This window comes from Rhipicephalus sanguineus, chromosome 5 (genome assembly GCF_013339695.2).
Source record: "Rhipicephalus sanguineus isolate Rsan-2018 chromosome 5, BIME_Rsan_1.4, whole genome shotgun sequence".
In the NCBI taxonomy this organism is placed as follows: Eukaryota; Metazoa; Arthropoda; class Arachnida; order Ixodida; family Ixodidae; genus Rhipicephalus; species Rhipicephalus sanguineus.
In genome coordinates, this window is record NC_051180.1 from 153990801 (window position 1) to 154016776 (window position 25976).

At 45.0% G+C, this 25976-nt stretch overlaps 2 protein-coding genes and 1 long non-coding RNA gene across 8 annotated transcripts in view; all 3 read right to left on the reverse strand.

Annotated features, from left to right (window-relative positions):
• Nucleotides 1-25976, reverse strand: part of LOC119394349 (myosin-2 essential light chain) — a 59414-nt gene that overhangs the window by 20141 nt on the left and 13297 nt on the right. The gene's annotated exons all lie outside the window — the stretch shown is intronic.
• LOC119394355 (mRNA cap guanine-N7 methyltransferase) overlaps nucleotides 2035-25976 on the reverse strand; it is a 71526-nt gene continuing 47584 nt past the window's right edge. The window contains exons 10-11 of one of the 2 annotated variants that reach the window (XM_049415752.1): nucleotides 9050-9155; nucleotides 2035-2167 (exon numbers count right to left, since the gene is read on the reverse strand). In XM_049415752.1, coding sequence (XP_049271709.1) covers nucleotides 9085-9155 — 71 coding nt within the window. In that variant the 3' untranslated portion in view covers nucleotides 2035-2167; nucleotides 9050-9084. The remainder of the gene's footprint in view (nucleotides 2168-9049; nucleotides 9156-25976) is intronic. The other variant, XM_049415753.1, reaches the window with a different exon arrangement.
• On the reverse strand, nucleotides 15457-25282 carry LOC119395027 (uncharacterized). The gene is made up of 3 exons (XR_007416098.1): nucleotides 25252-25282; nucleotides 23205-23354; nucleotides 15457-15538 (listed from the first exon to the last, which is right to left on the reverse strand). It is a non-coding gene; the product is annotated as an uncharacterized LOC119395027 (long non-coding RNA).

Consider the following 25976-nt stretch of genomic DNA (forward strand, 5'->3'; position numbering starts at 1 on the left):
GATTCGTAAAAGTGGCCGCCGCTTACGCTGCCTGGCATTTCAAACTACCGGAAAACATTGACTGAAGTATTCGTTGGGCGCCGTTAAAATAGCCACGAATGCAGTCGGCTGCGTCGTCTGCTGCGGTTACAGCCATCTTGTGCTGCACGGACTCGGCACTACCTCACGAGTAAGTGCAGGGAATTCGTGAACTGGTCTTGCACGACGGCTGCACTTTTTCGAAACGAATACCGCGGTGCCGACGCCGCCATGTTGAACTCGTGAAACGAATGCCGGAGTGCAGCGCCACCGTGAACCGGTTCACGAAGTGCAGGTGAAACGAATGGACCTTTTGCGGTTGTGGTCAAGCCGGAAGCGGAAACACTTTGAATTCTCATTACTGCGACAAAACACTAAAAGGACGCACTTTTAATTTGCTGAATAAATGAATTTATTTATTGTTTTCCAGACCAATGCTAGAGCCGCTTACTTGCACGCGAGGTCACTAATAAAAAAAAACGTAAAAGGGTGGGCATTGTTTGAGAGGCGCGTTTTTCAATTTAGGCAAACTTCATATTTTGTGGGCGTTCTTTAAACGCCGTAAAAAATCACCACACAGCACGTACGTTGCCACAAAAATTCGGATCGGTCATTTTGGAATGCCCCCTATACTGCAATGAAACACACCTGACCCTAAAGTGAATGCTAAAAATTTTGCATGACTGATCTTTAACTAATTAAGCAAAATATAAAAGATACCCTGAGTGCCACGACAGCAAATCATGTTGTTCGTTTCATTCAGTTGCAGTTAACCACTTTTTTAAAATCCGTGGTTCCTGCGAAAAGAGTCGCAACACACTGCAGCAATTTTATAGTTCTGTTTGGAGTTTCCATAAGGGAAAAAATTGCATTGTCGCATCTAAATAAAGGAGATTTCCTGTGTAAAAACATAACAAACGTTTTATTTTCTTTTTTTTAAATTTGACGTGAAGACATTACAGGTTATTTAACACTCAGCAGTTTGAAAGCTAGTCATGCGACACTTTGACGCAGGAGTTATCTTATTTATTTGTTTATTTCCTAGCTCGTATACCCCCAAGACCCAGAGTTAAACACAGCCACAAGCTGTGGGCCGCTTATTACAGCAATGTGCCAAAGGGACTGCACATGCTATGCAGCCCACACCCGCACTCTAGCCCTGCAACTCAACAGACTCGTGCATGAGTCAGCACATGATTGAGCGCATGAAACGTACTCACTGGACCCACCTCGAACGGTTGTAAGAAAGTAGTTAATATAACGAAGCCATTTTCGCTTGGGTCCATTTTGCATAAAGCTGACAATCCTGTGCTGCAGTCAAGAGAACACAGAGGAAGAAATAAACTAGAAGGCAATACGGCCGTAAAAAATCACTACACAGCATGTACGTTGCCACAATAAAATGGATCAGCTGTTTTGGAGTGCCCTCTACAACACAATGAAATGCACTTGGCCCTAAACTAAATATTAAAAATTTTGCATGACTGATCTTGAACTAATTAAGCAAAATATAAACAATACCCTGAGCGCCACGATGGTGCTTAGCAGCAAAGCCATTCCATTCGCTTATTTCGTGCAGTATCGGCCCAATTCACATTAACCTCCGACAAAGAGTGTATTGGCCGAGAATGTCTATTTGGTTGTGCAGCATAACTTTGCCTGCGTGCTCTTGCGTGGGGTCATGTATCACCTTTAGTGACCAGATTTGTAGCGACATGACGTTTGCATTTTGAGAAAATGCGTACACCAGTTGTTACACTTAAGGTTTTGATGTTGCGTGTCATCTATTAGTACTGTACGTATATGAGGCAAACGTCAGTGCGCTTCTTGGCCCTACCTGGCCCTTGCGGCAAAAAATACTATGCATCAATCAAAACATGTGTACATATAGCACAGTAAGCAAGAAGGAAAAGAGGAAGGCAGCAACATACATACCCACTTCTTTGTTCCTAGTTTATCACGCACTTTGTACATGATGTCAAAATAAACTTCCACGCTTATGAAAGACTGTGCTCGTACCAAAACAAATCTTTATTTTGGAGTCTAGTGAACCTCTCACAATGCACCCCCCCCTCCCTGAATGTCTTGCATTAAAAACCATTCAGAACGGTCCGTGATGCAGAAATCCTTTATGCCAGGGCCCATTGATCTGCAAATAGACCAACGACATTAATCAAATTTTAGAAATAAACTTAAAATGTCACGAGCAGCATAGAAATGTGCAAAAACCCTACAGCATAACATAATTATGATAGGAGTTTAAAAAAGCACACACACTAAACCTCTAGGACTGTTATAAGTGTATGAATGCAAGCTAATAAATAATTTCTTTCTTTAGTTCAACTGTTGTGACAAGATCTGTAGCCTTGGCACAGTGCTAGCGGAAGTAACCACAAAATTTTTTGGATTGCACAGAAAGAACACAAAAGATATTTGTGGTGTTGTGTCTGTAAGCTCAGAGGTGTTGTAATAGCGATGTTAAATTTTCATAAAACACACATTCAAGGGACAAATAATAATAATAATAATAATAATAATAAAAAAATCACAGCATATCCACGGAGTGAATGATGATGAGTGGGCGAAGCTGCGGAGGTTCATCGGTAAACCGTGAATCTTCCGTGAATTCTGCCCAGTACATCATCACCGGCGTGAGATCGGGCGCGTTTATACTAAAGGTTCGATGAGAGTTATGACGACTTGCAGCTGACTTTAATTTTACATGTACGCTGTGAATTTTCATTGTTTAGAAAACCATTGCTTTAGAAAACATCTGGCGTCTTTCGTTAAGGTGGCGGTCCCACTCCGGCGAACCCCCCTCCGCATTTTACGCATTGTTTGCGGACACACTGTGCTCGCTGCGCTTGACAAATAAATATTACTTGTAATAATTCAGAAAGCTTATGATCTCCGCTTTCTAATGACACCTGGTGTTAATGCCTGTTCGGAAGCGTTGCCTAATAGCAATGAAAATAGTGTGAGCAACAAAAGGCATTTTCGTTGTACAAGCCTCCGTTGTACGGCCAGTACGGCGAAACTGTTCAACATAACAAGACCAAATTTACCGTGCCTTTAGAAGAAGCGCTATTTAAGGTTTCTATGAAGAGATATTAGCCATAAAATAATTAGTAATTTATTTACGCTCCAATGAAAATGGGCAAAATATTAAAAGTTTTTGTGAGAATATCTTTTTTACTTTTCAAAGCAGAACAATAATATTTAGTGGCTACGTAGACTACGTTACACTTATTTTCCATGCGAAGTTGCTTTGTGTTCTGACGAAAACTTGATGAATTATTATTGTGTAAATGCGGCAGTTTATGGCTGTGCTTGGTCACGCATTACCGATGAAGCGACAAAACTATACAAGCTGCTACTGTGAACTTCTTCATAATGAAGAAGCAAGGCCCTTTCTATGATTCTATGAAGAGAAAATTCCTTTATCTTTATTAGGGAACCTGCAAGACAGCAGTGAATTTACGTAATTTTCCTGCTGACCAGTCCCGTAGAAACTCGCTTTTTTTTTCTTTTAGACGCTAAGTGCCAACGCGTATTGCACATTAGTAGATGCATATTGTGTCTTTTATCTACTTGTGCTCACTAACTTGACCACTCAGTGATTCAAACAAAATATTTTCAATGAATCATAAGTCTTACAGGCGTTTTTTGGTGGTAGCTCCATCTATGAAATGAAACATCAAGTTGCTTTATGCGAGTTCAAGCGTTCGCCAAAAGTGGCGCAATTAAACATAATAAAACGGGTAGAACAGGCATGAATTATATCTCCAGGCCTCATAGTTTGCTTCACTAGCTAAGTCTAGTCGCCGCGCGTAACAAACATCAACCGTAAAAGGAGGAGGGCTTAGTGTTAAACCCTTTCCACTCGCCCCACGTCAGCAGGTGGGGCGGTCTCATCAAGTGGCAAATGAGTTTCGGTATGCAGGAAGATTGCGCGTTCGTCACGCGTTCTTAGAACCAGTGTTCCCCGGCACGTCTTTAGTAATGTGCATCTCTTTGTGGTTCAGCTGCTTGTGTTTTGCGCGTTCCTTTGAGTGTTTTCGTGCCTGTGAGGTTCGAAATTGTGAAAGGAAGGACGCTGACATGCCGTGTGAATGATACGTATGTAGCGCCGCTTCAAAGGGGACACGATGGTGAACGTATGAAAGCTTGTCATTGCCGGAATTTTCAAAGTATGCCTGTCGAGCACTGTGCCGACAACTTCCACTGACCAGTAGTGGTAAGTTGTACCCAATCAGGTAATTACGTCCTAGTAGCAACGATGCGACAGAAGCGAGACTTTGTTGAAGATGCAGAACGTTCTAGTCAACGTGGCAGAATATTCAATGTACGGGACCCTGGAAAAGTTATATTGTGCTTTGTGAAAAGACGCACTCACTTCGGATAAGACGATCACTGTCTTTGCCACTAATGAGGGCTACGGTGTCAGGAAACAGTTCGACTGAGGAGGACTACTCTACCTAGTGATAACGCTGTTGCGCACTGCTACTTTGTCATAAAGCGGCTTGCTGCGTAGCCAGAACTACTACTAATGATCGGATAACAACTAGTTCGTAGCAAAGTACAAGGCGGACAGTGCAATGTCTGGTCAACGAAGAATAACCTGACTTAGACGCACGTGAGAGTGGCCACATGAACAAAATAGTGCCGATACATATGCTACTGACGAACATTTTGTTGAAAAACTTTTGCGGCAACCTAAATGGAAAACTTGTCGATGGTGCCTGTAAGTCAAATAAAGGAAAACCACAGCTTTCCACAACAAATAAGTGTATTCATGCTTTTATAGAACAAGCATAAATAAAAACAGGCATCTGTAAAAGCCTACATGACCGGTCATGTAAGCCCCCAAGGCGACCCTATCCAGCTCTGACCCAGTGCAGCAACAAGCCCTGGTCGACCGTCGTGCCCGGGCGGCGGCAAGAGCCAATGGTCTTCCGGACTAGGAGGCCCACCCCCAATAGCGACTTATTTCTACCAATAAATGTTGTATTCTCTCCCTCCCAAGGGGGGGGGGGCGCCCAGCCCCCTCGTGTGCACGCCTACGCTGGCCGATGTACCTATACTCTGTTTCATATGCAACGCTGTGGAAGCTATACAAGAAGTTCAGTCAGCAGTATGTGTGACTACGCGCGTCTTGCGCCTGGCTTTCATCGTTGTAAACGCTCGTGCGAGACAACCACGAACGCGCCTGCACAGCGTCGCGAAAGGTTGCAAATGAGAACAAAGAGACGAAAATAACGGGGTGTCTTGCCCTCCAACGCACAAACCATCTTGGTTTATTACTGTTCCCAAGAGAAAAAAAATCACGCCTCACATGGAAAAATCATTGTATTCTTCCTCACGCAAACGCATTCATTGTCAGACGTCTCGCTGGCAGAAGCATGTGTTCTAGGAGGTTCTAACTCCGGTAATTAGTGGTAGTCATGTGTTCAACTGATCATCAAGATGTACTTTATTTTGGTAACCGTTTATTGCAGTTTGAGAGGATGAAATTTCGCAGATAACTCTCGAATTATAATTTGCTGAAATCTGTCGGTCCATTTTTTCCTCCTCCAATTGTAATAAGCAAAAGCACGCACCCCCCCCCCCCTACATACACACAACAGACATGCGCTCGCGCGATGCTATAAAAGTCACTGGCACGGTCGCTAAAATGAACCAAAATGATTGTTTTAGTAGCGGCCGTGCAATTCCACTGAAACGCTGCGAAGCGTTTGATTGATGTTTTGTTCAATACTATTTCACTGAGGCACATTATATTATGTGAGTGAGTGCGTTAGTGAGAGCGTAGCGCGTGCGTGTGGGTGAGAGCGTGCGTGTGTGCATGTGTGAGTGCACGCTGTTGTACGCACCAGTGTGCGTGTGTGTGCGTGTTTTTCTTTTTCTTTTGTTCTCAAGCGATTGTATTTAGACGTTGTGCTGTCCTTGCTCAAGGGCTGCAATAGGAAGCGAGCGTTTGTCCTTACAAACTGGGACACTTATCGTCATGTCGTTGAAACGACGCCAACAGTTGGCCCCGATTGTACGTGAAAGACGCCGTCCGCGTTTGTGCTCCTTGCTTTTTGTCGGCTGATTTCCGTCACCTAGCGCGACATATAACATATAAAACACGCGCGAGGCGACGCTGACCATACTTGCGCGCGCAATTTTCTCGCTTTCTGCAAACGTGGATGAGTGGCGTCGTCTGTTGTCATTTTTCGAACTATTGGCAAGATGGTGGTAGTGGAACCGCCACCTTAAGCAGCTGGCGTCTTTTCATTTTGCTTTAGAAACATCTGGCGTTCTTTTATTTTGCTTTTAGAAAACATCTGGCGTCTTTCGTTGGTTTATTTCATCAATCAACGGTGTTTTGAACAAAATTTTTATTGTTTAATCACGCACAGGAAAAATCTCCCACCGGCACTACCTTGGAGGTAAACAATGGCTGCTAATGGGAATGAGAGACAGAAGTCGGCTTTTAGCTAACACTTACACTTCTACTTCTACTAACGTTTCCTACTGGAACATGCCAATGGCTGCTAATGGGGAATGAGAGACAGAAGAATTCGACTTTTAGTTAACGCGCACGCTGCGAATTTTTTATTGTTCAACAACGCACAGGAAAAATCTCCCACCGGCACCACCTTGGAGGTCACGATCTGGTATTAGCGTTACGACTGGTTACGCACTACTACGACTACGAGGGACGAACGGGTGCCGCCTTAAGGAGCTTCGCCCCTAATAATAATTTCTGGGGCTTTTTGTGACGCAGTCAAAGTGCCCCTAGAAGCATTACACGTGGCTGTCCAGCACACTAGTCGATACATAGCATGCGATATCATGTGACCATCACATGCCTTTCACCTTTGCAACATAACCAGACGTCTGCTTTGTACTTGAAGTTGTACTTGGTCATGTTTCATGCTTGTCATAACTTATGATATTGCTTCATTAACAAGTTGAGACTTTATACTCTAATTATGACACAAGTGTCAGCTCAACATATTTAAAGGGCCAGTAAACAACCCTGAAGTCCAAAAATTATAACGCAGAGACTTATGCGCACTTTTGCTATGTGAACATGCTGCCGCAAGAATTTTGCGAGTGCATGCTATAACATACCTGCCAAGTTTGGAGAAACGGAATCCGGGAGATCTACTCAACAAGGGGGGGGGGTATAAAGTATGCCGACCGCGGGGGGGGGGGGGGGGTACTGCCGCTGATCTGTACAGAGTCGCCGCTGATCTGTACAGAGTCCAAACCGATAACATCGCTTGCGCATCGTCTGTTTCACGTGCGAGTGAAAGCGCGCTAGCGCTAGGGACGAACGCGGTTGCAGCAGAGATGAAACGACCCGGCCGTCACCGTCGCGCGAATGGCACATGCGATAACATCGCTCCGCGTGCGAGGCCTGTCGTCGCTTGCTTACCAGTTATTTCGTCGGGCAAGATTTTTGTGTGTACACAAACGAATCATCTACGAAATATTAACCGCTGATATAACCTATAACACATTTAGGACGTGGCCAGACAATTTTTCTCATGTGGCCAAAGCACTGGACGCGCGGGGCAAAACTGGATTTCCGGGAGATTTTCCTATGACCCGTACAACCGGGAGAAACGTTCAAAATCCGGGAGTCTCCCGGGTAATCCGGGAGACTTGGCAGGTATGCTATAATAAGGAAGTTACAGGGGTTAGAACATCCATTTCACCTGGTTTCAAATTTTCACGCGGCTTCGCCACCCTTCTCCGCCACAGGGAGGGGAAGGCATAGCTTGTTGTCGTGACTCCGTCCACTTCAGCAATGTGACATGATGTCAGTAATTGACACCATTGGCAAGCTAGATTAGTTGCAATGCACTTCCACCTGTTGCAGCTCCTGGTTGTTTATTGCTTACATTGTCACACGGGCTCCGTAACTTGACGGGCAGTTTTCGGCTCTTCGGTATTTTTAAACCTTTGCTCATGTCGAAGGCGAAGTGCGCGCAGGCGCTATGCAGTGCAAGGAATATATGCATGACAACCTGACAACCGCGTGGCCAAAACCGCATCACCGCAGGGCCAACAAACAAGGTCCAGTTCCATAGCGGTGGGTGGGAACATGAACTGACGTTAACTTGACAACTGTTTGTTGAGACCTGGTTTAGACCAATCGACGAGCTCAGCGGTGCGTCAAGTTGCCCATGGGCAAGTTTGCGTCACTGCGCGTATGAGGGGGATTGGTCAGGCGAAGGAAAGAGGCGCAGGAATTGTTTTTCGAAATGGAAGGTCTACGCGGCGCGCAGCGCTGTAATATTCCTAAAATGTGATCACTGCGGTCTACTGTACGAACAGGCGAGCTTGCTTGGAAAGTGTAAAATAAAAGTCGAAGCCTGTTTACTGGCCCTTTAGAAATAAGTGAATAAAAGATAAAGTAAGGCAAGCTTTTTTGTTAGTATTTTTTTAACTAAAGGAACACTAATGATAAAACTGACTTTTCTTGTATTAATGAATTATTTTCACGATACCAAAAGCACCATTCTTGCTGTGAGAAGATGCTTGGTAGTCAAGGAAACGCGGAAAAAAATAAAATGTGGGTAGTGATACCACCTTGAAGTTCCTGCACTGATTTGCTGGAACATCACAGGATTTGACAGCCTCTGCTAAGGCCTATATAGTTCTCAAGTGGAAGTACACTGTCCTCAGAGGGGGCCAGAGACCAAAATATGAAAACACTTTCAAATCCATGATGTCAAGCTGACATTCATGTGCAGAGGTTTCGGCGCGAAATTTAAAAATGAAACTTTGACCTTTTTCTCTTGCGAAATTAGTGACAGCAGAGTTTTCGAAGAATAATTTATTAGCCTAAATTAATTCAATGCTTCACTTTATTGACTCTTTAAAGTACGGCTGAATTCCCTTTACAAAAGAGACAGGAAGAGGCAATTAGTATCTTTCAGTTCATGCTAAACAAAGAACATAATGATCAGAACAACCTAGCATCATGCCGAGGTTTGAACAATGTAAGATATGAAAAAAAATTAGTCATTACTCTGTTGCACTTGGGTGATGATGGAGGGCATGGACTCATTTGTCAGAAGTGCTGCTGCGCCTGCCAGCGTTAGGGTCTTTTTGAAATGCAAAGACAACATAAATACCTGGAAACAAGGGCAAAAGAAAAACACTGTCAATCTGCACTGGCACTCTTAAGAATGCACACTTGCAGCAGACTTCGAAATGCTTTAATGAGCCTAGATTAGATACCCCCGAAATCAGACAACGAAATGCATTGTTGTTGCTACTGTCCTGGAGGCATCTCTCTACCTTGCAATTCCAGGGGTGGAAGCGGGCTTGAGTGTTTTGGAGCAGCTCAGGGAGCAGGCATAATGCTGTTTTGGAGCAGCTTTGGAGCACCAAAATGTGTGTTTTGGAGCAATGCAAGTTAGTTTTGGAGCAGGATTCTAGGGTCAAACATCATTGTTGTTAATTTTTTTTAAATTTATGGTAAACACTAGAAATTCCAACGATCTTAGAAAACATTCAATACTGATGAACCAACCACACTTAACACAAATGATATATATATATATATATATATATATATATATATATATATATATATATATATATATATATATATATATATATATATGTGTGTGTGTGTGTGTGTGTGTTTATATATATATATATATATTTTTTTTTCTTTCTCTCGGCTCGGAGAACGATGATATAAAAGCGCATCGAAGCCTGGTAAATCTCATCCTGATGAAGATCGGTCTCCGATCGAAACGTCGACAAATAAACAGTTTTTTAGAAGCGTATACCTTTTTCCTAATATATACATATATATATATATATATATATATATATATATATATATATATATATATATATATACACGCGCGTACGTGTTATCATTAAAACATCACAGCTGTGATAGAGCAATGACTCAGTAAAATGAGATAAGCGATGTTTTGAATAGGTACACTTGACTAGACTGACAAATGAAAAACGTTCATGGTAATGAACGTCTTTCAGCAGCGGCGTTTTCCGCTGCGTTTGCCGGGTTGCTACATTTTCGTCAAAAGCCTACGCCGGCTTCAAATTGTTCCTTCGAAATGCGCGGAGGTCAGCGCCATCTGGAGGCACTGGAAGAAACCAAGCAAACACGCGTCCGCACCCTAAACTCCGCTTGACGGACGAGCGAGCGATGTGCCGCGCGAGGCGTTTTTCGAGTAGGAAGACGCGGCGGCGCGATTTTGAGATGGCGTTCGTCAAAATGACGCGCGCGACCCTCCGACCATGCGTGAGTCGCGCATGAAATCATGCCACTCGGGACGCAACAGCGCGATTTCGCGAAGGCGTTCGTCAAAAAACACGCGCGTCCCTCCAAACGTGCGTAAATCGCACCAAAAACTGCGCCATGCGGTTCCACCATTTCCCTTCAAGTTTCTTTCCAAGATTTGTCAATTATTGGTGTCGGTTATATGCCCGCAAATATGGTACATGAGGTGCGATGATACTAGATGTCGCAAGCACACAATTTGTATTGCGTGGCTCTGTTTTCGTACTACCTCACATTCGTCTGAGTAATAAGCGTTCCAAGTGTCTATCTTATTCTTTTTTGTATATTTCTTCACTCGCCACCTCATGTACCAAACCACAAACAGCAACGGCGGCGAGCGGATGGTACGAGCTACAGCGTATTCAACCACAAGCCCAGCGCACGTTCTGACGAGCAAAAATCGAACAACGCGACCAATCGCACTGGCGAGACTATGCTCGTCGCTGCACGAGCGCGTTTACATGCTGCATTTATAACGTCTAACGGCTTGTGTGCAATGTAAAAAAATTCTCCACATGGCACGCTCTCACTAAAGAAAATGAGTTTCGGAAATGGTCCAACCGACTTACACAAACCGAAGCCTTGTGAGTGGTTTCGCGGTTGATAGTGGCTTCATTGACCGCAAACGGATAAAACAAATTTTGCTTTCTCATGCAGACTTATGACCCAAAATCCATCTTACACACTCAGCTATACAGCAGTTTCCTTAATGCAAAGTTTCTAAATAATGGTCGCGCGTTTACGTCCGCGGCAGCTGCTCACACTATCCTCATGGCTTCACATCAAATTAAATATTCGCAGTAAATAGAACCTTTTCGACATTATGAAGCGTCAACGCACCTACTTTGTTCATGTTCGCAATCCCAGGCCACGATGACAGCAACCGCCTATGCGCGCAGCGCGCCAAAAACTCCGTTGCCGCCGGCGCCATCGAAATATGGCCGGACAACTCACTTTCTTGAATCTAAAAACGTTGCTTTCTTGTAGCTAGCTCCTGTACAGGCTCGCTAGCTTTTTTGCGCCTTCGACGTCACGAGAGCGCGCCAAGTGATGTGATGATGATATGAGCTCGCATAGGCGCGCCATTACACGGATGACAGCGGCACATGAAGGCACCAAACGTAGCCTTGGTGATCGGTTCCGGCAGCGCACCGGAGCCCATCGCGGAGGCCGTGCACCAAAGACCGCTTGGGAGCAGTTTCGGCACAATATTGCGTTTTGGAGCAGGATGGCGCAGCAGAAGCGGATTGGCGCAGCGTGGCGCAAATGGCGCAGCACTTCCACCCCTGCATTGTTCTGGGTTTATGCCTAGACCTACAGTAAATTTCATCAAAATCGGAAATGGTGACCGGGACCCTCGTGTTCGATCTTATCTGGCACACCCAACAGCAATGTTGCATATCGACAGAGATTTGGCAATGCGTGCGCGCACCGTTTACGTGCGCACACGCATCGGGGAAAATTTGTGGAAAGCCAGACGAGTCGTCCGCTCTTCCGTCCCAGTCTCTGTGTTCCGCATCATCAGGGCCGTAGCTAAGAGGGAGGGGGGGGGTTGAGGGGTTCTGACACCCCCCGAAATTTTTGCCTGTTTTAAACCTTTCGAACGACACTAAAATACCACGCCTGCACAGCAACCGCTAGTTGCCAAAGTTAGGCGTTCTACACACAAACCCCCTGAAAAAAATTTCTGGGTACGCCCTGCGCATCAACACTTCAAAAGCTCCACTGCAAGAGAGCGGTATATTCTGCGCTTAGCTGTCTATCAGCGCGTTCATCACAAGACCCAAATTTGCAATTGGCGGTTGATACGTAGTTAAGCGGGGTTCGCAGCAGGTGCTGAGAGCCTGGGTGCACACCAAATGCCTGATAAGTTTACTGAGGGCATTACGCTATTTTGGACGTGGCTGTGGTGATTTGAACCGTTGGGCGGAATAAAAAAGCATGAATTCGTTTTTTCAGACTGCCCAATTTTTTTGGACGATTTCGTGGTCCCTAGAGAGTCCGAAAAATCGGACATTGACTGTATTTATCTTCTAGATGTTCGAATACTTCAAATAGACAAAATCCAGTGTGACTCAAACCCCCTGACCAACACACTATTAAAAAAAGATTCGAAAGTTTGAATATTCGCACAGCCCTAGTAAAACCAGAAAAAAATTCTCAGATAAGCGGTGTTCAAGATAGCTCAATTATGAAAATATATGCATGATCACCATAGAGAGAGGAAAAGAATGTAGGAAAGGCAGCGAGGTTAACTAGACAATGTGTCCAGTTTGCTACCCTACACATGGGGAGGGGGAAAAGAGGAGTAAAAGAGAAGCGCGTAGCATATCAGCCCGAAAGCCACACGACCCTCCTGCGGTACTTGAAAAGAGCCCTATGATCACCAAATCTGCTGTCATCTAGTCGCGCCTTGCCAATGCAAATGCGTTTTTTCACATGACCCCAGTGTCCTGTGGCGAAAGTCACTTAAGGGTGCCGCACGCGATAAGAAAATTTTAGAACTGAAGTTCTTAATTATGTTATTTTCTTTTCACGGTGTCGCTAGCACTGTTTTTCAGGGGATTTGTGACTGTCCCGTACAATCGGGAGGACTGCTCAGAATTAAGGAGCCTCCCGAGCGAATTGGGGAGAGTATGCACGTATGCGGGCCCTACGTAATGATTTGTCGCTAAACATTATTATACTACGTCCTAGGGGCCCAAGTCTTGACATAGCAGCTTCAGAGAATTTCACTGAACCCATCATCCAAAATACTCAAAAGTCTTTAAAATACCTGATGTCACACCGACGTGAACGTGCTTAGTTAGGTACAAAATTCATTTCCTCTTCCAATAACTAACCTATGATGGCAATATTGTGTGGCAATAGAGCTCTGAAAGAATAACCGTCTCTATTTAGGGCCCTCTTAAAACTCATTTACACCCAAGTCAAACTGAAGAAACTAAACTGCAAGGTTCACAACACGAAAAGGAAGTGTCACAATAGCGCTCACCTTGCTTCTTCCGACCCTTCTTGGCAGGAGTGGCTTTCTTTCTTGCGGGCTCGGTCTTCTTCGCGGGCTCGGTCTTTTTTGCAGTCTCCGCCTTCTTTACAGGCTCGGCCTTCTTGGCGACTCGGCTTTTTTCTCACCTTCTGTTCGTCTCTACCTTCTTTGGGGTTTTCGACCTTCTTTTCGGGCTCTTTGTCTTCTTCCTCAGATTCATTTTGCTTGTCAGTGTTGTTTCTTCTGTGGGGAGTCCTCTTTCATCATCAGACTCGTCCTTGTCATTGGATTTGTCCTTCTCATCGTCCTCTGTCTTTTCATCTGAGTCGTCCGACTCGGCCTTCTTGTCGGACTCGTCTTCGTCAGACTCCTCTTTCTTCTTCGCTGCTCTCCTCCGCTTGGCCGGAGTGGTGCTCTTCCTGGCCTTCTTGGCTGGCTCCTCCTCCTCCTCTTCCTCCTCCTCGCTTGGCGCAGAGTCCTTCAAACATAAAAAAAGAGAGAAGAAGTCATCTGCCAGCCTCTGCTTATCCTGACTGCTACACCCCACTTGAAAATTGAGCAGCAGATGGAAACACATACCAGAATGAATTACTGTGAACCAGCTCAGAACAATGGAAAACTGTGCTAGTCGGTAAGATTTCATCAGAAAAGAATGTAAGGCACGCAGAGAGGAGAACAACACAACACAAACACAGACAGTCAACTGAGAGGGTGCACTGCAGCGGGAAGAAAGCGGACATAAAAACTTATTTGCACATGCGCAGGTATGGCAGTACCGCCTGTAATACCGCACACGGGGATTCTGTGCAAAAGATAGCTTTTTAGGTACACTCAAACCTCATTATAACAAAGTCGCATCTGACACGAAAATGAGTTCTTTATATCCGAAACTCGTTATAAAAGTATATTTGTAACACTGTACATATGGCAAAACTGTTCTTCATTTACTTCGTTTTAAACCGATAATTCGTTATATCCGTGTTCGTTATATCTCGAGGTTTGAGTGTATTTCATTTCTCCGTGCAAGTTTATGGAAGGCTGGCTCACACATGCACGTCCACTACTGTTGATATGCCAGGCCTCGTCAAGTAGATGCATTTAATTTTTGTGCCTGCACAACACTGCACATTCCATCGAATTTAGGCATGAATTTACACTCTTGACAATGTAAAGAAGAAGTGGTGCTGAAACCACAACTGAAATGCCTAGACAGTTATCTCTCACGTAGAAGCCCGCATGTAGTCCTGATGACAGGTGGTGCTAACCATTACTGCGCATACGCACATAAGCTTTTTGTACATCCTTTTTTCCCCACCGCAGTGCGCCTTTTCAGCGATAGTCGGTGATTTGTGTTGTCTCTCCTCTTCTCTTGTGTCAGTGTTTGTGTACGCCTTACCTTCTTCTATGATGAATTACTTACCAATGCAATCAACTGCCTGGAAAGCTCAGCAAGTCTGCTGCTTTTCCTCCTCCAACCAGATAAGGTGCATTACGATCAGATCAGGTACGGAGCATTATGAAACAGCGAAAATAAATCTTCTGGTTCTGACTCAGAGGTGCCAAGAGCAGGCTGCTGAGAAGTGTGGCTTTTACAGAGCCCTATTGGAGCAGCAAAATTAAAAAGACGCATCACTGCAGGCGGACTCCAATTGCAAAAAGGAAGAACAGTGTGCCGGCTTACCTCAGACTCGACCTCAGATTCATCATCGTCAGTAAGCCGTTTTCGAGATGTTTTCCCCTGCAAAACCAGACTTCTTAGTAATGCACTGCACTAAACCACCAATAAATAGCATGGAACCATTTTATTAGCTGCATATGAATGCGATTAAGTGCTTAAAGGGGATCCGAACCACTTTAGCAAGTAATCATCAAATGACCTTAGTATCAAAGTTTATTGCCTGAAGAACCGATTGCCGCAAAAATTGTCATTCAACCTGCTGATAACAGTTATGAATGCCAAACACCTCCATGATGCTAAATCGACGGAACAGAGTGCACACATAACGTTTCCTTTTTCATTCCGTAAATGCTCCTATGGAACAAACCTTTACTTCGTTACCCCCTCGGCCATCTATTATTGATTATTATCCCTGTAATACCCTAGCAAAAAAAAAAAAAAGTACCCACACCCTTCTTCTCTGCCTTGGGAGTTGCAGTCTTTCGTTTTTTGGCCTGGCCCTTGCCAGCAGAACCAGGAGTTGAGGACTTTCCTGCAACCCGCAAAAGAAAATCACACTCTGATGAGACTGCTGGTCACTCCCTTCTACTCTACACGTCACATGCAAGACTTGGATGTATTGAGAGTGCCCACTTGACAAATGTTGGCACCCAGTGCGGTGACTTTTTACTCTTCACAGAGATGCGAAAAGATCACAGTAGACAAAAAGCAATTCTTTGAAGGACACCGGCAACTGATTCGTGAGAACTCTTCAACAAGGCTGAACTTGCTTATAACAATACCAGTTTTTACAACATACCCGATATAACACTGAACAGCCACCGCACGATGACATTTTATCTTCTATGGTGAAATGCTCACTTATTAGAATGTTCCTATGCCACATTATTAATTACGGGGATGCTGCGCTTAAAAACTTTTTTTTTTAATTCTTGATTAGTTTTTGTTCAAACTTGGTGAGTTAATGTATGTACGTGTTATGGTTTATAATGTAATTATTCTTGCAGTACAATAGGTAGTTTTCAAAATATTGGACATTTCATGTGCCTTTTAACGGCGAGATTTTTCCCAAACAGAGAGTTACAAATAAATTGCCATGTCACAATACCATATTTACTCAAATCTAAGCCGTTTTTTTTTTTTAAACAATGTGCAAAAGTGTGTGTGTGTGTGGGGGGGGGGGGGGTGGTTGGCTTAAGATTCGAGTAGAAAGATGAAGTTTTTTTTTTCTGGCCTTGCGAATTTCGAGGGTCGGCTTAGAATCTGGGCCGGCCTAGATTCGAGTAATAGGGTAATAGGAATCAGAACTCTATGCAGGAAACAATAGACGATCTAAACTCATTTGAACAAAAGTTACCGTATGCTGAACATTTACAAGTGAGTCGATGTCAAGCTATGATTTTACTCATGAAATAACAGCATTCAGACTCCACAAGGAGCACGCCGAGCACGGAGCGTTGTGAACGCGCATATCATAGTTTTGCTTGAGGCCAATGCAAAACTAAGTGCTGAAATCCGCACCCTGCTCCTAAGCGAACGACAAGAAGGCAAAAACGCTTGTGCCTTTTTATGATTTTATTGCCTTTAATCCGCCGCCGTGTTAGCCGCATACATTTGGAGCTGCGTAGTCACTACTGATGATCGCGATGACAGTGACTGTGTACCGCCACAGTTTCATGGCAGTGGTTATGGCAACAATAGTTTCATTTTTATTCTGTGCGTGCCCAGTGTGCACGTGCCTTCAGAACTGCGTCACTTGCTATCTATGACCGCATCTATCGTGGTTTTGTCTGCAGCAGTTACGGCAGAACATAGCTTCACTAGGACTAGGTGTTGGCCACGTGTGTGTCTCTTCAAATGCCGTGGTCGTCATCCATAATCACAGGCTTGCGACAACTAGTAGTATTTTTGTTCTGAGTGCAATGTCAGAAACTTGGCGGGAGTTTTTGAATAAAATTCTACCACAGCCCACACGGCACCAACCCACCGGCTGCCTCGCGGTGGACAGACATCCGTCACCGAGCATCTCGGTGGCGAAAAATTTATCGGGATGGGCGTGGTAGCAAAAGCGTGTCTCAGACAGACACGAGATTCGGCAGTGTTGCTCTGGAACCACGAGTCCACGAGAAAGTGCCGAGTTGCCATCGAATTCTGTGGCAATCCCGGGCAAGCACCTTTTCCTTATGTGTAGCACTTGCGAAAACTTCATTGAAGCGCAAGTACCCAGGGAAACTATCCAATGTGACGAGATATTTATTCATTGTTTTCTATGGGCGACAAGTGTACCGAAAATTTTTTTGTTGTGGCAGAAATTTAGTTGTAGCGGTGTTCAACTGTAGCCCTTAAGCCCAAATGCTCCTTTTGCAACATGCATTGGAGTGATTGTACCTTCCTTCCCTACAGCCTGTGCTATTGGAATTGTACTGCTTACTTTATTGAGTGGCTATAAGGGGGAGGTGGGATCGGAGCTGAAATTCTTTGTTATTGTAATAGAGCATGAAATTTGGCATGCTTATTGGAAGTGCATTGAATGATTATTTACGAACTTTCATTAAATATCTCCAGTAGTTTTGACATTATAAATTTTTACTTGCATCATTGTTGTACCAAACCTGCAGAAAGCCTGGAGTGACAACAAAACATTGTAAAAAGCCCAAAGTTGCCCTTATATATTGGCCATAGGATGGTTCATGCTGTGACATTCTCCAAATATTTTATTACTCCAATTTTTTTTGCATGAACATTCCCCCATGTTTGCATAATGCATTCGTTATTGCCATGTCAATTAGCTAAAGAGTAAAAAATGAGAGAGTAATGAAAAAAATAGGAATGTCACAGCGCAGAGAATTGGCAAGGGAATACATGCAACAGATCTCATGAAAATCCATCTAGCCATAGTCGTGCTACACTTTTCCCGCAAGCGGGACAGTAGGGTCAAAACACACTTCTGAGAAACGGGCACTATAAAGTTGCACAGCCACTACATATACAGTCGAGCCCACATATAATGGCCCCACTTAAAATGAACTTTCGCTTAAAACAAACGATGTCTGCGTGACCGTGGAAATATACATTATCTCTATAGCGCAAAATCGCACTTACACAAACGTCTCTGAGCCCTGCCGATCGGTTACTGCGAGCGACTTCCCAGGACACCACTTTCCTATGTTAAACGCGGACCCTGCCTTTGCTGCCGACCGTTGTTTTGTTATGCCCCCCTCCGTCCTTTGTCCCGCATCCCCACCCATTTCGACAATTCGCGATTCTTCCGCGTGCATGCTGATTGAGCGTGAACGGGCCCTAAATTTTTCCGACACGCGCACAGCCGGCACCGCTATACTCTCCCAAGCAGCTACCCGAACTACCCTCCCCCGCAGCTCCTTCACCAGTCTCCCCCGCTTCGCAACGCTGCTGCATCCGGCTTTTTTTGGCTAGAAACGAGCCCAGAAAGTTCACCGTGCTTGCTTATCTTATCACACGTGCGTCAGAATGGCGGATGGTGGCACGAAGCTAAAAGCACTGGACATTGCTACCTAGCGAGCCATTTAACAGAGCTGTCTCAAGGTGTGAAAAACTGCAATTGGTTAAAAAGTACGGCGTGTGCAAGTCAACCATATCGACGATCCTGAAAAACAAGGACAAGATCATCAGTGCCGATGCCAACTCGACTGACAGAAAGCGTCTGCGAGGGCCACCTACGCAAACGTGGAGGACGCGCTACTTACTCTACTCTTTCCTTACCACGGGGAAATTGGCCTATTTTTGTATGTTGCAACTAGGAATTTCTGTGCCGTTGCTACTAGTTTTACAGTGCCATGCAATACATCAAAATAAAGACAAATGAACGTACTTTTCAATGCTGTTATCTTAAAACAATAGAAAAAACTTATTTGGCCAAGAAAATTCCTATACAAAAAAAAATCAAAATTTTTCAAAAATTTTTAGGAAGGAAGCACATCTCCAACAAAACATTTTTTTGAGAAATTCCGAAATATACAAAATGTTTATTAATCACAGGGCAACATTATTTAGAGAAATGGCTAAAATCGATAAAGCTGTCTTTGAGTTACAAAAAATTACTTGATGCATAGCGAAATAGTGAAGTTCTGAGTTGGTCCTAGCCAAGATTTTTTTTTTCAAGAAATAAAATTTTACAGCACATATTACTACCAAATGCAAGTACTAATGTAGAGTTTGAAAGGTACATTCGACGAAAGAAATGGCAGATATAAATATATACAAAATTGACAAACACAAATAATTAAGTACGTTCACAACAAACGTCATAATATTAGACTTATATCTTCAGAGTAAAAAATTATGGAAAAATTATGAGAGATGCAAATATTTAAAACACGTAGTGGAGTAGGAGTGAAAAAACGAAAGTTTTTAGCTCAAGAACTTCTCGAGCTATAAATTGTTCACTCAAGGAGATCAGTGTGCCAGGCACCAAAAACAGTTCGTTCGCCGTTCGTTTCGGGATCCGAAACATGCAGCGTGGCCGGAGCGCGGTAAACGCTGCCTTGCCATGATTTTGGCGGAAGAAGTCCCGAAAGCAATTTAGTCGTACTCCAGTACAAATTTAGACGCGGACGTTCTAATATCCCCATGTACATCGAGAGTCCAATAAACTTCACATCTCCTCTGGCGTCACCTCCTTCCACGATCCGTCTTTCTCACTGTATCTCGGCTTTTCAAGTGTGGGCCCACGCATACTTGAAAAGCATACCTCCGCGTGAAGAAGAGCGGAAAAAATCCAGCGCTCTCGTCAGCCGATGCGAGTTACTGCGGAGCGTCATGTCGAGGTCGATACCCAGATGCGCGCGTCCCTCTGGGGTCGGAAGTCCACGCGTCTTTGTGCTGGAGGCACCACGACATGCCCAAGTGAAGTAGACACGCTAAAGATAATAATAATAATATGTGGGACACATACAGAGCAAGTCAGCCGGCTCCAGAACACTACAAACAAAAGCGAAAGTGAAAACGAAACTTGCTCGCGACTAACAGCTGACGTTTCCGCTGATCTGGTGAAATTTCTTCATCGGAGCTGAAATCCGACGTCACCACATCGTTGTCTGATTCATCACTGCTCGAGAAGTCTAAAAGATTGCTCGTCGAAGCGCCGCATCGAGCGAAATTGCTTTTTTTTCCGAGCGCGCGTCGTTTCGGATGTCAACACCATCGCGCGGCTCACTGCGCTTCAACCTTTGAACGCGGGCGCCCTTTAAAAATCGCCGCCTCGCGGTAAAAATGCGAACCGTGCAGAAACAGCAATTCTAGTGTGTGTACAATCGTCTAGATGGCGCTTCATGTCGAAGCGCACGGCGGTTGTTGAAAAATAGCAGCGTGAATCATCGTTCACCGGTGAACGATGCCTAGTGGCGTGGTAAGGAAAGAGTTAAATGGTTCGTCAATGCGCGGGCTTGGAACATCCGGTAAGCGGTCTTATGAAACACAGCCATGAGGTGACACGCGCGCTGGTGGCAAACACAGTAAAGTGCGCGTCAAAGCACTTTTGTGCACTAATATGGATGGCAGCGACCAGCGCGTGCCCTTCGTAATCGGGAAGTCGAAGAAGCTGCGTTAATTCCGGCGCTTTGTGCCTGTGCGTTACAGGCATAATGCGAAAGCGTGCATGATTCGCGATTTTCCGTAGAGTGGCTAAGCGAATTTGACCGCAACATGCACAAGCAAGGCAGGCGCATGCTGCTTGCGGTCGACAACTGCTCCGCGCAACAACGTACAAGACTCTCTGACGGCAGTGACCCTGCATTTCCTGTCGCCCAACACAACGTCTAAAGTGCAACCGCTTGACTTGGCATCACTAGCGCGTTTAAGAGTTATTACAGGTGCAGCGTTGTGGAGCGCTTGCTCATAGCTGTTGACCCCAGGCAGCCAACCTGCCGCTTCGGTGACCTTGTACTCACTTTGGAGATGCTGAAGGCTTCGTGGACGAAGGTGACGGCTACATGCGTGCAAAACTGTTTCCGCAAGGCTGGCTTCGTTGACATCGAACCCTATGACGAGCCTGAAGCTCCCGAAGAGGACCGATTCAGTGGTGATTTGTGGCAGCTAGTCGTCGACTCCGACATGGGAGAGTGGGACATCTGCTGGGAGACTTCACTACGGCCGATGATTATGCGACATTGTGGAACCGTGCCACGGATGAGGGCATAGTGAATGAAGTGCGCGGCAAGAGCGATTCGGAGGAATCGGATGACGACGACGGAACTTTGGAGCCAGCGCCCACAGCGTGCCTGTAGCAATTGGGCCACATACATAGATGGCCTCAGGCAGCTTGTATATGCCAAGGGCCTCGGCGAAGAACACGCTGCCACCTTAAATAAGCTCGAGACTGTACTTATCACATCTGCACTGTCAAAACAGACGTTCATCACGGACTTTTTCGCAAAAGAATTAATTTTTGGTTTTCACTTGCAACTTTATTAAGCCGTGTTTCATTTACTACGAACTTCGGGATGTACGAACGGATGCCGCGTCAGGCTCATGTTCGTTATAAGCGGGCTCGACTGTAAATCAAAACGCCCTGGGGCTGTAATATTTAGTGTCTTTGCTTGCCGGGCTCTCTTATGCCATTGATCTTTCATTTTTTCTGTACTATGTGCTTTTCTTTTTCTTCATCGGTTATTCTTGTCAGCTTTTTGAAGGGTGAGCCTATCAGGTTTGATGCCCAGACCTGCACATTACAATCTGTGGGGCATGCAAATTTAAGCGTGCTGTGGCAGTTATGGCCAAGACATTGTTTGCACAGGAATTTCTGAGCATACTTTTTTGAAGCGTGTTTGGCAGATAAAAATTCGTCCCCTCCTTTAGACAGATCATTTTTCACCCCCGCCTTGATACGCTTCATCATTCAACCAGTCGTGGAAATGGTAGTCGGCGAGGCTTTCATTTTCAGAAGCTTGCTGCGGTACCATGCACGGCTTGAAGCGAGCCTAAATCATCACCACTGAGTGCTTATTTCCCCCCAAGTGCTCGGCCACGAGGTCTGGGAAGTCGGGTGGGCCGATACCCGGGTGGGGCATGGCATTCGGTGACGATGTGGGAATACATATGGCTGGGAGCCGCGGCGAGCGAACTCGGCGTGCAAGATAATGGCTCGGACCCTGCGCGGTTTCGTTACGAAATCTTCGCAGTCGCCGCATGCTTGAGTGATCGCTACGTGACCAACTTGGCCATGGGGTCCGCGGCACTGCCAATGCGTAAATGCCGATCCGCAATTCCGATGTGCCCGTGGCGATTGTGATGTTCGCTTTCACATGTCTGCTAGCACATGTCTTCTACGCAAAGTTCAATTTCGTTGGTGCTGTGAGCATAGTTATGCCTAGCCACGACTCCGAGCAGTAACTCGGTCGCGGTGTGCGCTGCTGCGGTGCCCGATGTTTCAAAGTTAGCCATGTTCGATCACGACACAAAAAGTCGTTTCACAGTGGTCTTCATCACGAGGTCCAAGATGCCGACGGGCAGAACTTCTAACCACAGGTCCAATGAGTGAACGCAATAAGGTCGAGACGTGCTTCTGCGATGTTGCGACGAGCGCGTCGCGCTATCGCAGTCTGATGATTGAGCTTCCGGTGCAGCTGCTAACGCGTAATTATCGTCGACCAGCGAACACAGAACGAGGCAAACGCTTCACTAAATAGCGTGATTTCGACAGCCGTGCCCCCGATGCGGAAGCCGCAGACAACGCAAAACCGGAGCACCATCGGACCAATGGCGAAGTGCGCTGGAGCATCATGACGCCGTGGCCAATCGGGGGTCTTGAAACACCTTTAAACGTTTGCCTTTTGTGTGCTTGTTTTTAAATAGAGGAGCAGCTGAGGTGGGGAATTTGAACACGGAGAAATGCTCTTTCAGACGAGCCCTAGACGGTGGTGACCGGTCGCGCCATCGCGGAGCTATAATTTTTTGAAAAACGCATTCTTTTTTGCGATTTTCTGCGATAGTTTCTGCTCGCGCGGCCCAACGCACTGTGGCGTTGTGGAATGAATGGCAAAACGGGCAACGGTCAAACTTAATATACTTATACTGGTTTTCAGCGAAGATATTTGGGAATAATAGAAAAAGGGCTACGAAACTGAAAATGTCATTTTCAAAATCGATTTCTTGCCATTTATCACAATTTGATTACCGGATCCCCCCTTAACCAGTGCAGAGTGGCAAATGCAAGACTCAACTCTTTCCTTTCTTGGCAGCTGGGAGGGGCTTCTTGTTATCGAAGGGCTTGAGCAGGAAGCTGAGGATGCGATCCGTGCACTTCCTCGACCGTGCCACTCTTCTCCACGTCAAGCATGCCCAACAGGTCCTTCTGGGCAGCCTTCTTGAGCCTGCACACACCACAAGGGTCCCACTGCCTCCAGCCAAAGCAACTAAATTGCATTCTGCAAGTTTGAGAAGACAAGTTGCTGGGCAGTGTTCTTCAATCATAGAGCTTGTGAAACTCCATTCTGAACCCAGAAACTCCCATGGACAAATTTGTGGAGGATAGCAACCACCATGCCATGAAAAATTGCAACTGAGAAAACAGCAAAAAAACACAACTCCATTGGCTGCTGACGTGATATACGATGCTGTTATGACAAAAAAATGATCTAGGATGCATGAAAATTGGAAAGTTATTCCCTCCGTAGTGGCCGAATCCAAAAATAACTTTTTGAAAACTGATTTTTAGTTTTCCAATTCTAGTTTCAAAAAACAGCCTCTACCTTGAGTGAATACATTATGCTCTTGATACTCAGTGTCGACATTTTCATCACAATCAATGTTTTAACCATCAGCACATTTCAATCGGGTATGTATTAACAAGGTCTTACAGTATGATCACCCACGCACGACTTGATTTAGTCTTAAAACTTGGACCTAGCGTAAGTGGTTTGCATATCCACTGCTGGAGCACTACATACTCAACACTTCATTTTAAATTTAACTCTTTGAGGATGAAATTTTTTTGCTAAATGCACTCCAAAAATGTGTAACTTTTTTTATTGCTGAATTAAATTCTTCAGACGATTCTATTTAAGAGAAAAAGTGTCTAACATCTTTTTGTGTGACCGTAAGTGACAAAAAAATTTTTGTTGTTACACATGTTTATTCGTGACTACATCAAGCAAAATAAAAAACCTTATACGATTTTTTATAAATAAAATTATGCGTGTATTAACATAGCTCGCAGACACACAAAAATACACCTGGGGAATATCCACATCAGAAGAATCACTGCTCGACTCACTAGCAGTGGAGCAACCGTCGCGTACTTCCATAGCCTAAGCGAACTGCATGAGTGAGCGCACGAAAAGGCTGTATGGTCGTGCCACCCGTCCAGAGAGTAAAACGAGCGAAAAAGTTATTACTACTTCGTCTCAGAGCCAACGAGACAGAGTTCGTTTTTCCAAGTCCCCAAAACAGGAAACGCAACCATGGCAGCGTCGTTTGTGTAATTTAGCACCGCATGGAAACAGATGTAATGCGCCCCGCGGAGCAATAAACGAGAAAGTCACAAGCAGTCCCCTTTAAGAGATAGAAACCAGACAGCCATCAGCTTTGTGGGCGCGAGAAGGGATAGCCGTGCACCACTTTGTGGTGGTGTGAGGGGGAGGGGGTGAACCCAGCGGAGAGACATCGCCGCATGAAAAAAATTTCACGTGTTCCCGAAGCGTGGCAGCACATGCCAAGCAAGAGAAATGATTGAAAAAGGCATGCGTTTTGAACATACAGCAAAAACCCTTTGGTGCCTGTTAGGTGATGCTGTACATGTACAGCGAAAACCTTCAAAGGGTTGAAGAGCGGATAGGAGAGAGAGTATTTATTAAATCATGCTCTAAAACAATGCTTTTGCAAAATACATGAAGCACATAAAAGCAAACTTGAAACACGAAAGGCTCATCAAAAAAAGCAATTGTTTTTAGTTTCAATAACCTTTTCCACAGCTTTACCATCACAATATTTCTAACAGATGCTTTAAAGAATGAGAGCAGAGCTTCTTTCAAACAGCATTTATTTTTCCTGAAGATTGTAAGGCAAGCCCAAATTTATATGTACTGATGGGCTTGTTGGTGAGCCATGATATTTGATGAAGCAGCACACAAAGGACACAATCATGCACCAGTGCTTGTGTATGTGGGATTGTGTCCTTTGTGCGCTGCTTCATCAAATACCAAATCTACAGAAAATGTAGGAGCGTTAACAGGCATGGCAATGTGAAGTTGGTTCAGTGAATGCACTTACTTTGCCACCATCTTCTGTCTCTTGAGATCCTGCAGAGTCCTTCTCAAAAGGAACCCATTGAACTTGCGCAAGTTCTTCTTGATCTCGGATGGCTGCAGCAACAAGTCATCCAGTCAATCTAATGCATGTGCAGTGCACTCACATCATCCTCAGTTTGCGTCATATCAGTGTAATTTCAACTACAGCCACATTACCTTTAGCAGCAATATTTATGGCCGCTTTACCAAAGCCTTCTGACGATAGCAGTCACCTTGCCCAACACTGCCTGCCTCTACTGCATGGCTGCCGACACTAGTAGCAGCAGAGCACTACTTGGAGGGCACATTGCAAACTTGCCCAAGAAGCGGTTGATCTCGTTTCCTACGCACGAAAGTGCAGTGAGCACACACGCAGATTTTTGGGCTGTTTGCACACTGGCACAGAGGCACAGCACTCAGCCACTTCCGAGCGTGGGGTCATTTTGTGGCACCCAGCAGAAAGTCAGTCGGTTTTCTTTGCTGCAGCTTAAGCGGCATACCCAGTTGGGCATCCGGCAACATCACCGCACTCGACATTTTCTCGAACTTTCCTCCACAGTGACTTTCGTGAGCGGACAGAAACGGAGAAGCAGCATTTTACTACGTGTTTGTAATGCACGAAGATTCGTCTTTTTTGCAGCTGATTTGATACTAGTGATTAGTTGTAACTTGGGACTCTTGACGCGTCATTGGGCAATCATTCCAAAA